General features: G+C 33.6%; 2 protein-coding genes across 4 annotated transcripts in view; one reads left to right on the top strand and one right to left on the bottom strand.

The window, feature by feature from the left end:
• The window catches only part of LOC149805266 (spermatogenesis-defective protein 39 homolog), a 173,426-nt gene that overhangs the window by 30,317 nt on the left and 129,335 nt on the right, over nucleotides 1-13,774 (bottom strand). For all 3 annotated transcript variants that reach the window (XM_089948965.1, XM_089948956.1, XM_089948972.1), the window contains one exon: nucleotides 1,551-1,640. In XM_089948965.1, the coding sequence (XP_089805091.1) occupies nucleotides 1,551-1,640 (90 nt within the window). The remainder of the gene's footprint in view (nucleotides 1-1,550; nucleotides 1,641-13,774) is intronic.
• Nucleotides 9,059-9,882, top strand: LOC149805269 (uncharacterized). The gene is made up of 2 exons (XM_089951254.1): nucleotides 9,059-9,105; nucleotides 9,729-9,882. The coding sequence occupies exons 1-2, from the start codon at nucleotides 9,059-9,061 to the stop codon at nucleotides 9,880-9,882; spliced, it is 201 nt and encodes a 66-aa protein (XP_089807380.1).

Here is a 13,774-nt window from a genome sequence, read left to right as displayed (position 1 = left end):
TACCGGTATGTATACCAAAGTATCAGAAATTGTGAAAGCAATATTACACGAGTTTTCAAAATCACAATCAGACCTGCACCTATTTAAATGTAGCTAAAGCAATGAAAGAGGATGCAATTTTGACCCATGCAGGTACACACCAAGGTTTCTAAGTATGTGAGGATGGCAAAGTGATGACAATGAAAAGCCAGAAACTTTGTCACTGACGAAAGAAGGAACTGAAAAGTTGGAAATTATGGCATATACTTCGTTTTTGAAGAGAAGGCTCTGCTGACTTGCTTTAAGGTAGAAAACATCCAGAATGCTTGTAGTTGTTGTTGTTATAGGGTTTAATGCCATTTTTCAGCACAAGATAGGCTATACATGGCAGCCAGTATTAATGGTGGAGGAAGAACCCGGGAAAAAACCCGGAAAGAACCACCAACCCACGAGAAGCTACTGGCAAGCTTTCTCACATATCCACACTGAATGAGCCCAAGACACGAACCCACACAGACAGAGGTGAGATGGCAGTGATCCGTGATGAAAAGCGCTTTAGACCACTCGGCCACTAGGGGCCCCAGAATGCTTGTATGTGGATTGCAAGGCCTCTCAGTCTGAAGAGAGTATGCTACTCAGCATAAGTGGAAGTAGTAACTTAAGAACTCATGTGATATGATTCCAATCCCTGACCCAAGAGAGATCACCCTATCTGACTGCCACCTAGGTGGCAAATATCTTTAAGCTATTAATCTAAAAACTTTTAACCTGGGATGATGGGATTTGCAATGCAGTAGTAGTTCTAAGGTATTATGATCAGGTAATGTATTTGAAGTCAAAAAGTGTTTTGCAGAACTATGTCTCATCTGTAAGCACTGTCTTACTGACAAAACTTTGGCACTGATGAAGACAAGACTGAAGGCTTAGAATGTTGGGGTACAAACCTGGGCATATAGCAATATTTGCCTAGATTTCAGCTGTATAAATAAATTGATGAAGAAGTTTTTTAATGTTCAAAAGTAAACTGCTGTTCCTGCTGTCAAAGAAGAATATTAACATCTCTGTAAGACAAAAGTCCATCTGTAGTTACTTCCCTTCATAATGAGACTGGTATTTTTTTCCATTTGCTGAACAGGGCCCCGAGTGGCCGAGTGGTCTAAAGTGCTCACTGTTACGGATCATTGCTATCTCACCTCTGTCTGCGTGAGTTCGAATCTCGGATTCGGCTAATGTGGTTATGTGGGAAAGCTTGCCAGTAGCTTCTCGTGGGTCGGTGGTTCTTTCCGGGGGTTTCCCAGGTTCTTCTTCCACCATTTATACTGGCCGCCATGTATAGCCTATCTTGTGCTGAAAAATGGCGTTAAACCCTACAACAACAACAACAACAAAATCATAATGTAGAATGGTTATATTTTGTTAATGCTGACAAGTATTACATAGTATACCATGCATAAGCAAATGTGAACTTTTCATTGTTTAATATTCTACCAGACAAATTGCACAATTACTGTCTCATGGTTTGAAATGAGCATATATAATAGATAATATGACATTAATAGACATAAAATTACCTTCACTTGAAGGAGGAAATTAATTTCATCCCATTTTTTCAGTCTTGCTTGGGCTTTGATAACACTCCACTGATACTGCTTGTCATTCAGCTGAAGTTGCAAAAGGTTGTTCAATAATTTTTTAATAATCCAAAAAAGTACATAATAATGCTGGTTATTATTCTAGAAAATATGAATAAGTTTGTTAAAAGTTATGCAGCTTTTAGGTTTTGCTTGTCCTCATTTTCTTTCTTGCATACAAAACCTAATCCATGATGGCATCACTTAAGTCTTTTTCATTTCACTGAAAAGTTTGGTAAGATTTCACAAATATTTTGACCAAAACGCTCATTGAAACTGTGGTGAGATCTCACTAAAATTTCACTGAAATATTTGTGAGGTTTCACAAAAAATTTGACTAAAATTTTTGTGAGATTTCACTAAAATTTTGATCATTATTTAGTATTTTATTAAAGTTTCAGTAGTTTTTCAGACACTTTAGAAGGTTTCAAATTAATAATGGATATAAATTAAACAGGACTTTATTAACCAAGGTGATATTAAGTGTGCATGAAAAAAAATATACAGATGTTGTAATTATATGACATCCAAGGCAAGAGATATGGGAGTTAATAATAATAATACTAATAATAATAATAATAATAATAATAATAATGATTTTATTTAGAGAAGGTAACTTAATTAGTTACAGAACTAATCTACTTTGAAGCCTTCTATCTGTCATGTACAATATATACAGTATACACAACATGATGTGAAGAATCTGGCTTGACACTAAATAATTAAGTGATTTTAAAAATCAAAGTATCAAACCTGAATATATGCACAGGCATCTGTGAACACATAAACATATATAAAATATAAAATATTAATCTGCATTGAAAAATTCAACTGTGAAAATAATTCAAAATTACAGAAAAGCATCCATTTGAGACATGAAAAGAAATGCTAGGAGCCTGCCATATGTCACTTGTACTGCAGACTTGAGTTTTGATTAATGTACAAACTATAATGCAGATGTGGTCTCTTGAATTAGTCCTTGTTCCATAAGCAGCCATGACAAATGTTTATCATGATACAATTACTCATATTTTACAATGAATTCCAACACACCTAGAATATTTTGATAATATACACAACAATGCCTCACAATATTGAAAGATGATTCTACATGTGGGCCAAGAAAATTCCGCAAAGATATGACGATCTTTGATAGACATGGGTATTTTCCAACAATTCCCACCAGTGATCTATATGTTGACCTCCTTAAATTCATTCTGGAAGTTAATCAGTTTTGAGTTATATAACTTTGAAATCATCCTGGTTCAATTCCTTGTCCTATTTAGCATGTTAGGGACTACTGCAAAGCTCTTTATGGCACAAAAAGCAAAATGCTAGTCATGGCATTCAGTTTTCATACAGACTGACCAATTACATTCCCATCGACTTTGCATTCAAGCTATTCTCATTGCCGCACATTTTTCAGAAGGTTATTCAAACTCATATCCCGCTCGAAAATTTGAATCGCCATGTTTAGCATTCCCACCAGTTTCCGTTACGCAATGATTCATTGGGCAAGTACAAAATTTTGACCAATCAGAAAGCTCTTTACAGAGATCATCCTTTAAATAATAAACGGAACAAATACTTATTAGAAAGCTCATTGGGACCAGATAGAGCATTGTTTTAAAAAAGTTTCGGAGATGACATTAAAAAAGGGTCCGTATCGAGGAAAATCAGATTCAGGTCAGGAGAAAAGTGAAATTCTGACTTAAAACAAGAAAACAAGAAAACTTGAGGGCAGTTAAATCCAGTTTAAGTTAAACAAAAATACAACAACAACAACAAAATTTGGTAAAGAAATATAACAAGGAAAGATGTGGAAAGAAGTTATTTTGCCCAAAATAAACAATACAGTTACAGCTATCAGAAACAGGAAATATAAATGCTGCTGAAAATCATTCAAATTGTACAAGAAACAAAACAAAAAAAATTTATTATATCTTAGTGATATTGTTTTACTGAAATGTCAGTGATATTACAATCACAAAATATCACCATATTTTTAGAATTTTTGACAAACTCTTAGTGAAATTCCAATCACAAATTCCCACTGATATTTTCAGAAATTTTGGAAAAATCTCCTAAAATACCATAATTTTGCTGAAAAAGGACATTGGAGTGAATGTCAAGAAATGTTCAGTGATTTTGCTGAAATTTCAGTCACATTTTCACTAGGGTATGATTTTTGTTGAAAATATTTTAACAGGAAGCCAAAAAAATTACTTTTCAGAATAAACATCAGATCAAGCCCAAAGTCCAACGATTCATCTATGCTTGTACTACCAGATATTAATTTTCTGATCATGTTTACATTTTCTCTACTTTTTTGGGTCATGTCTTTGTCTGTTTTTAAACATCTGAGGAAATAAATTAAAGAAAACTGACATACATGTGTTTCTTCAAATTTATATGAGTATACATGTATATTCATCCTTCCACATCAGCTACACTGACATATACATGCACTCTAACTCCCACCAATATTTCTATTTGAATCAGATAGTTTCATTTATTAATTCTTCAGAGAGAATTTTCCATGATGCTATAATATATGAGCCTGCTTTCCATATGGACAAAAGTGCTTATGGATTAAAGTTGCAACTTTATTCCATATGTTATTTTAACTTGCTGTGAAGTACTTATGGAACTGATATGGAATAAATTGTCTGATTCCATAAGTTTTTCAAGCTGGAGGTAGATTAGCGCACTTTTTGCACCTTAACTACTGGGCCCAAGGAAAAAATGCCTTCACCCTGGAATGCTAAAGACTATAAAGTAAAAGGAGTAAGTGTTTCTGAATGCCAAAATGTGGCTCATACAACATACTTTTGTGGTAATGATTAAGATAGGCCAGTGAAGGTGCAATAGCCCATGGGATATAATTCTCATGAATAAAAAGTCCCTCTCTGTGAGGGACTGTTTCTGAATGCTAAAATGTGGCTCATACAACATACTTTTGTGGTAATGATTAAGATAGGCCAGTGAAGGTGCAATAGCCCATGGGATATAATTCTCATGAATGAAAAGTCCCTCTCTGTGAGGGACTGATAAGCTCTCTTGACAGTGAGGACAATCAACCTCAAAATGGTGGATGCCAAGATATCAGTGGAGCTCCTAATAGGTAGGAAGAGACACTTCCATTCATTTTTTCTACTTTTTGCAGAGGCCATAAAGAAACTTAATACCTTTACTGTTCAGAAAAGTTTATCTTGATCATCCTAAGTCCAGATATAACTAAGCCTTGGGATCTCAAGAGGGAGGTGAGCTAACCAAAGAAACTGGTAACTCACACAAAAAAAGTCAGTTGACAATGGAGAAACATAATTAATAATTAACCTCAAACCATAAAAATCTTTCTCTATAGACAAAATATGAAGCTCACTTCTTCAGTTTTAAGAGTAAGGTTCTAACAAGAAATTTTACTGAATAGTTCATATGGGTTTTTTGACAAAGCCCACAAAATGCACGAGATTCCATTTATGCATTAGTGAGAAAGATACCGGCTTCTGCAAATGAAAATACTTAATAAGATCATAAAGATGAGGGTTCGAACCAATAATTAGATCCTTTGAGAACTCAGAATGTTAGACAGGGCTGTCCTATAACCCTTAATAGCTGAAACCAAACAGGAAGAGAAGAAAATCTGAAACAGTACTCAGAGAGGGACAGGTAGGATCAATGCATTTCATACTGCACAAATCTTAAGATTCTTTACTTTGCATCATAGAACTTGGATGTGGATCATCTAGCCTAGATGATACAGCTGACAACCTTGCTCAAACATTTGTCCTGAAGAAATGATCACAGGAGATGAGCCAAGCATGAATGTGAAGAAACTGTTGGGCTTTTGTGGAGAGGAGACCCCCTATTCTGCAAGTACAGGCCCCTCCTTTGAGGTAATGTCCTGGGTTGGTCTACCAACAGGTCAAGCAGGCCACATATTCACAAAACTCCTCAAATCCACACTCACACTCAAATATGAGTTTTCCCTCAAATACATGAGTGTGCCCTCAGATTGTGATTTACTAATCTAAGATGAGGAAACCACTCAACTCCACTTGAGTATTACACTCAAATAGACGAGATAACGTCTTACCTAACTTAAGAAATACACTCAAAAATAACATATGCACATCACCTATGTAGATGACAAAGAAAGGGTCAAAAGAACTAGGCAAAGGCTAACCTTACAAGATGTGGGTGATTTCGAATGCTTCCAAAGATTTAGATTTAGAAAGCATACAATTTTATTTCTGGTATCAATTTTGGAACGTTTCCTATCAACATTAACCAACTGGTCTAAATCATTTACACTGCAATGTCAGGTGCTCTGTACTCTTAAATATTCTGCAAGTGGAGCCCATGTATGGCTGATCGGGACAGCATGAGGTTATCGCAGCTGACAGTTTGCTGTGTTGTAATCAGAGTTGCAACAGCCATAGAGCCTTTGTCTCACCAGTACATAAAGTTTCCAAGTGATGATGAACTGTCAATGGTAAAAAAAACAGTTCTACAAAATAGCTGGTAAGTACGTATCCTAAGAAGCTGCTTTATAGCATTTATGCTAGTGACCTCCCCTTCTCACCCTCCACTGCATGAGGTTAGTTGTGGTAAGATGGTAAAGAAGCATGCAGTAACTATGAGGCGGAATCGCCAGTATGACTGATGTCAGGACCAAATAGCCAACATGCCCTATCTATGAGGCAGAATTGCCAGTATGACTGATGTCCAGGCAGAATTGCTGATGTTTTGAGGCAGACTCACTAGTATGATTAACTGACATAACTATTAAGGCAGAATTGCTGCAGTATTGTGGCAGAGTTGACAAAATTTGTTGTGTCTGTAAGTCAAGTGGATTGGGGACAGAATGTCCGATGATACAATAGTAGCAAATACCACTGGAGAAGATACGGCAAGAGCAGCCTATTAGTATGAGGGGTCTGGTTGCCACCTCCAGAGATAGTGGAATTAGTATGCTGGTGGAATGTTAATCATAAGACCCGCAGGCGAAGGGATGTAACAGAACTGCAGGCAGTGGTTGGGGCAGTGGAGGATGCAAAAACAAAAACAGACCACTCTGGATGCTGATCACTTGTAAAGTGAATGACTGCTGTTGGCTACCTCAGCACAGCAGACCCTTGTCTCCGATTGGCTGATCGCTAATCCAACTTAGTGTGTGTGTCCAATGAACTGACCTTGAAACTGACCCACATCATGGCCCTGGCTGGACTACATTCTTTGTGTAAACATCATTACATTAAACACCTATTTGCCGTGTTGTAATCAGAGTTGCAAGAGCCACAGAGTCTCTGGCTTGCCAGCACATAAAGTTTCCAAGTGATGATGGCAATGGTAAAACAACAGTTCTACAAAATAGCTGATAAGTACGTATCCTAAGAAGCTGCTTTATTGCATTTATGTTAGTGACCTCCTCCCCTTCTCTAAAATTATACAAATACATTATAACACGCAAACCAATACCTCTGTACATGAACGGTGAAAAGGTTAACGGAATATCATGGAGCACTGAAAGAGATACACTGTCAATATGCGAGTGTATAATCTTTGATACTATTTTCATTACAATTTTTAAATATTCTATATAGTGCAATTCATACATTATTATTATTATTATTATTCCTGCAGGTGGAAAATTAATATTTTTTTGTTACAAATATCAAATTACTCATCAATTTATATATTTTATAATTTTATTCTTAAATTTATACTATTAACTTTGTTAAGGATGTATACATTCTGATTAGTGTCATCAGACCAGAAATAAACCTTACAATTACTACAACATCACATCTTATCATTATTATACATGTATGGTTGATCCTCAATGCATAAATGGTTACATGGATGGATAAACAGATGCTAAAATAGCGGATTATAATGATAAGTAAATGGATGAGTAGTTATTTATATATAAAAATTTATTTGATGGGATATAATTCTATCATAGCCATACTTATTATATATATATATATATATATATATATATATATTTATACACATATATATACACACATACATACACACACAAAGATATATTTGAATTTGACTTAAAAAATAATTGTCTCTCATATAAATTAACTTAGTGATGCTTAGTTAAGTGGTGTATACAAATATTGCTATGCATATTTCAATCTCAATATTTTTATAACAAATAGGATACTTATCATGTCTATCCATATCAATCTGTACAAGTATGAATCTTTTTCTGGTCCACATAAGTACAGATAAACAGATGTGTAACAAAATAACCACACAGACACTGATATCTATAAATTAGACTGACATGTTATAGTTTCTTGCTATCTTGGTAGGTGCACAAATGTTATAGTTGATTCATTTGAGAATGCAATGCAATAGAAAAGATTTAAACAGTATATTGTAAACAACTATTGTAAACAGACATCTCACTTCAAGCTGCTCTCTCTCTCTCACTATATATATATATATATATATATATATATATATATATATATATATGAAGTTTGTACAACTTCCTACCCCCCATAATCATTATGACATGTATATCTTTAATATATCATTTAATTGCTGCAAGTTGTGAGAATCATTACTTATCGCCATTGACCAAATTATGTTTATTTTCCATACGTAGGATTTTTTCTGTGATTAGGTCCACTGATGGAACATTTGTCAAAATCACTGCACATACAGAAAAAGAACAGGATTATGACAAAATAAAAGGTTTTCACTCACTGAATGTTCATATCTGATTATAATTTGTTCTATATTTCCTTTCATTGTTAACATAAAGGTTTTCACTCCTTGAATGTTCATATTTGATTATGTAATTTCTTTTATATTTCCTTACACTGTTGTCATTAAAGTGATAATATAAATCATGATGCAATTATGATTCAGGAGTTGCAGTATTTCATTCAATGTAAGTGCATAACAGTATGCAAATGGCACATGATACAATGTCAAAATTTAGAAATAAGTACAGGCATTAGTCTTTCAAGGAAAGCTTGTAAGAATTATGATAGTAGTAAGTAATGATACATTTAGTACTAATGGACCTCATACAATAACTGCTTTGGTTGATACATAAAACTGGAAACAGTAAATACATAAACTGTAATATAACCATTACCATTATGAAATATACAGTAAAATTATGATAGTTAATAATGCCATAGAGTGTCATTAACCCACTGAATTAAAAAAAAAAATTATTATGTAATGATGATAATAATACATTCCAGTTGGAATATTAAGTTAAAATGATATATCATATTAAAGAAATGATTACTAAAGAAATTATTATTTTGAATCAATTTTATGGTCATTTCAGATGTGATAAAAATTTTATATGTAAAAGGAATATTAGTCTGTTGTTATTTTTTAATTAAAAATGTCACTATAACCTCTTTTCATATATGATCAAATTGAATTTAATTAAATTTCATATGGTGTGTGATGCCAAATTTAAAATGACAAACTGTGTTGCCAAGTGGCCTTGATCCACTCATGATATTCTGAGACAGTATTCTACATCATAATTTTGAAAATGGTATGGTGTATATAATTAATTAATATAATGTTTTAAAAATAATGTTTGCATATTAAATGATAGCAATACAATTAATCTTTAAGCCAGATGAACATATTACATGGTCTGTATAGGTACAAAAAAATAGCAAACTTTGCTTACCAAATATAAGGTGATGAAATTGAAATTAGTTTAATTTTATTTAAGTTATTACAACAGTGAGTGTTATTACATTGACCAACATGCAACCACATTATTGCACAAAATGATTAAAATAATTATGTGATAAAATGCAAAAATATCACAGTACTTCATTATTATTATTATTATTATTGCAGTTTAAAATTTTAAAATGCGATATGGATAACTTTATTTTGGTAAATTGGGTAATAAATTTATTATATATACATTGAAATTCCAAAGATTAGTGTTCATACCATGCTTTCATTTAAAAATAAGTGTTCCAGATCTAAGTTTGTGTTTTGTGGAAGGTGGAAGTTATCTTCCAATTTAGAATTACAATTACACTTATCTGGTATCATTCCATTAAATATAAAAATCAGCGACTTAACATAAAACTTAACAAGTGGACTTTCTATTGAATGGATATTATTTTCATTTTCAGGTAAATATGATGGCCTGATTTTAGGGGATTCTGGGTATCCATGTAGTTCCTTCTTCATGACACCCTTTTTAGCCCCAAACAATGATGCAGAAAAAACATTTCAAGAACAAGAGTAAAAATATAACAGACTTTTGGAACAGAAATGCAGATTCAACTGTTTATATGATGGTTTAAGAGTTGCCCCTAATAATGCTGCAGTCATAAATGCCACATGTGCTGTGTTGCACAATATTGTTATTGAAATGGGTGATAATATTCCTGCTGAAATAGATGATGCATTTAATGAAACTGGAGAATACTCATATGTTGGGACTAGGGGTGAAAAGATACAACTGTGCCACATATCGATACAATTCACAATACATAGCCTGCGATACGATTTATATCAATACACTTGATGGCCTTTCCATCTTTGAAAGATAGGTGGTACCCCTTTATGTATGTTAACATGCTGGTTGTATTTCCAGTATGCAGATTACAGACATAGATATTGTTATGATATATTTATGTGCAATTCTCACTAATGACAAGAATACTTTCAAACAGATGACTTGTTGTCAGTGAGTTTTATTCAGTGTTCTAGGCCATTTAATGATGGCTCCATTTAGCTCACATTAGCCACCAGGCCCTTTGTTTTGCACTTTCATGTCTAACTTAAACCTGGAAGACATTATGATGTTGGCTTCAAAATAGAAAAAATAAAGCAATATACTTGTGCAAAGAAAATGTCACTAGAACAAATTTAGGCATGGGAATGAGGATGAATAACAACAAAATCTATCACACTGTACTTCCTGCAAATGCAAAAGATTGATGTGGCCACAGGTACTTGTATTTATTAATGAAGAAGGAAAACTACTGACAGCAATCAGTCCTATTCTATAATTTTTTAATTTTTTACACAAAGTGATAAACTTCATATGTCTGAAATCTGCCCCCTTTCTGATTTTGTGGTAATTTTATTTATTCCATCAGCACTTTGATTCACTGGTTAAATATCTCTGCATAAAATGAGAAATGCGAAATTTGTTCCCCATATACAACTTAAGGAGAGATGCTGCCAAGATTTTATCTTAAGTGGGACTTCACCCTTTGTCAACATAATGGGTGAGTAGAAAAGGAGGGGGAAGGAGGAAACAGTCATGGCTCAATATTTACATAACACTTCAGTACTCCACTTTTTTAGAGCTCTACTGAAATCAAAATTTTTAAAAGATGTCATCTCTAGTTGTTTAAGTATTAATCTATAAATTATTTCTGAGCATACTCTGTTCCTTATCTGTGCATGAATATATTTCTGTGCTTCCTTCTGAAGAGCCTTTATATAGCTAGCTTTGTCAGCATGAAGATGTTGAGAAACTGATCTTTGTGGCTGTTATATAGAATTTCCCAGAGCTCACAGATATTATCTTTTGGACACATCTGTTCCAAAACAGAATTTTCCAATAACACAAACTTACTTCTTGAATCAGTAGTTTACTGACTACTATGCAAGATTTCTTATATTTTCCATAATGCTGTATTAGGGTTTGTAGTCAATCAATGCGATAATCTGCTTGTGTATACCAAGGTATTCAAAATATATATCTTTACTTCTTAATTTCATTTTTTTTCATCCTTATTTATTCAGTTTATCTTAACTCTGATATGGATATATGGTTTTGTAGCATATGATTCACATGGCTAAACTGATCGATACAAAAATGAAAAGTGCATTCTACTTTTTAAATTCTCTGTATTTTAATTAGGCTCAGTATTCTGCCTTTTCTGCGCTCTGGTGGTCTAGTGGTTAGAGCATCCACCTTGGATGCGAGAGGTCATAGGTTTGATCCCTGGCCAAGTATACCAAAGACTTACAAATATGGTACTAACAGTTGTCTTGCTTGGCACTCAGCATTAAGAGGTTAGTGTTAGGACTGGTCGACCTGGTGTCAGGATAATGTGACTGGGCAGAACATCATGCTATATGTCTGTGGCATGATGCCCCAGTGCTAGACATCACAATAAAACTGTCACACTGCAGACATTGTAGTGATATAACTGAAAAATGTTAAAATTACATTAAAAATCCAAATCACCCACTCACACTGCTATTTCTACACTAAATTTCTAAACACATCTGTAAGGAAGACAGACCGTCATGCCCTCTATTTTTGTCCATCCAACCTGTACATCTGACTCTTATTTAATGCCATTTTCGGGTTCAAAATCACTCATTGGTATCCCCATTAACAATGTCCCAGCTCCAATAATCCAATATACTTCATATATTTAAATTTTATTGTCATCATCACTATCACCAGCCAGGCCAGTATTCTGCAAATGAAAACATAATGTACCACACTGGGAATCAGACATTTTGGGTTTTCTAGGTGGCCTGTATTTTATACACACATCTGTAAAACTTCCTTCATGGAAAGTTAAAATTATGCCACAATGCTTATTCCAGAGTACAATGTGCCAATCAAATTTAGTTTAATAACCATTGTTGTCATGCCTGAAGCCCCAAATGTGTAAACAGTTACCTGAAAAACAGATGTCACGATAAGAATGGTTAAATAAAAATGGTATACTTCGTCGAGCTGGACTTTCAAAACTAATCTGCAGGAGTTACTGCACATCACTGTTCTTCAGATGTGCTAATTCATACATATTTTGCACGATTCACGCAATCACACATTCTGACAGCATCTCTGTTAAGTACTTCATATATCAGTGACTTTAGAGCAAAGTTCTCTGTTGCTTTGCTAGTATTTCCCATCTGTCTAGCAGGGATAAGGTACACTGATTGCTAATTAGTACTTATTATTTAACCTTGACCAGAACAAGCAGTAACTGCCAGTAAGATCTGAATGTAACATATTTCATCATGTGACACACCGGTAGTGTAGCTTTAAAACTGACAAAAGTAGACAAGATCAAATTCAATGTAGAAATTTTGTGTAAAATTGGTTATTAAATGATGAGTGAAGTACTTCATTATATTCATTATGCACATGGAACATGTTTGGAAGGTATCCTTTATGCTGAACATGCTGCTGGGTTAAGATAATTAGCATGGAATTGGGAGTGGGAGCAGATTACGAACCATGTCACTTTTGTTTGAATTTGCAGACAGCGAGTATTCTCAAATGTCTTGATCACTGACATCTTACATCTCCACATGGGTTTTAGTTTTACTTGGCCTATGTGGGTATATAAAAAAGCTTGACAGTAGCTTCCCATGGATTGGTGGTTGTTGCTAGATTTTTTTGTTAATCTTGCTCCACTTAACATATTGGCTGTCATGTATAGCCTATAATGTGCTGCAAATGACACTGAATCCTCAAGACCAACACCTATTATTATTGACCTATATACGGCAACTCTTGAACCATCAGTGAACAGAATCTTAATTAACATAACATACCTCAAAATTAATGCTCAGGAACAACAATATCAAAGTGTGATTTAAATTTTTCTATAACCAGTAATTTTTCCAACTGGAGAATTTCAATTTCCAAACACAACTTTGCAGTTTCCTTATCCATTTTCAACATTTTTTTCTCTAATTATATATTTTTTTAGAACATTCTGTTATTATCTAGTTGTAAATTTTCCATTTCCAACTCATGACAGGATATATTTGATTTTCTTTTGCCCGAGAAATGAAAATGAATGCACATATGTAAGAAAATTAATTAGACTTAAATTAATTATGGTCTTTAAACTGTTAATATATATAAATTATTGGACAATAAAGTCTCAAAGCAACCTATGAAATTCATTTGTGAATTTAACACATAAATTTTCATATTTTCATGCAGAAAGATATCAAACACGTCAGTGTAAATGTTTTGTTATTGGTAATTATGATTTCAAATTTTGAAATGGAATATGTGCATAACCTTAGTTCTCTATTAATATGAAATAACATTTCTATTTATATATTAAAAATTACATACTGCTAGATCAGCATGATTGCTATAAAGCTTATTTCTATACTGATATCAAGAAGGTTTATATTTT

Source organism: Sinohyriopsis cumingii, chromosome 2 (genome assembly GCF_028554795.1).
Source record: "Sinohyriopsis cumingii isolate HCF-2022 chromosome 2, ASM2855479v2, whole genome shotgun sequence".
In the NCBI taxonomy this organism is placed as follows: Eukaryota; Metazoa; Mollusca; class Bivalvia; order Unionida; family Unionidae; genus Sinohyriopsis; species Sinohyriopsis cumingii.
Note: the sequence above shows the minus strand (reverse complement) of the source record. Positions and strands in the feature narration are given on the sequence as shown.

Bases quoted from the DNA above. Each gene is read 5' to 3' on its own strand.
- LOC149805269 (XM_089951254.1), top strand. From the start codon at position 9,059: ATGGTGTGTGATGCCAAATTTAAAATGACAAACTGTGTTGCCAAGTG. The intron at 9,106-9,728 runs GCCTTGATCCAC...AAACTTAACAAG, and splicing joins ACAAACTGTGTTGCCAAGTG to TGGACTTTCTATTGAATGGA.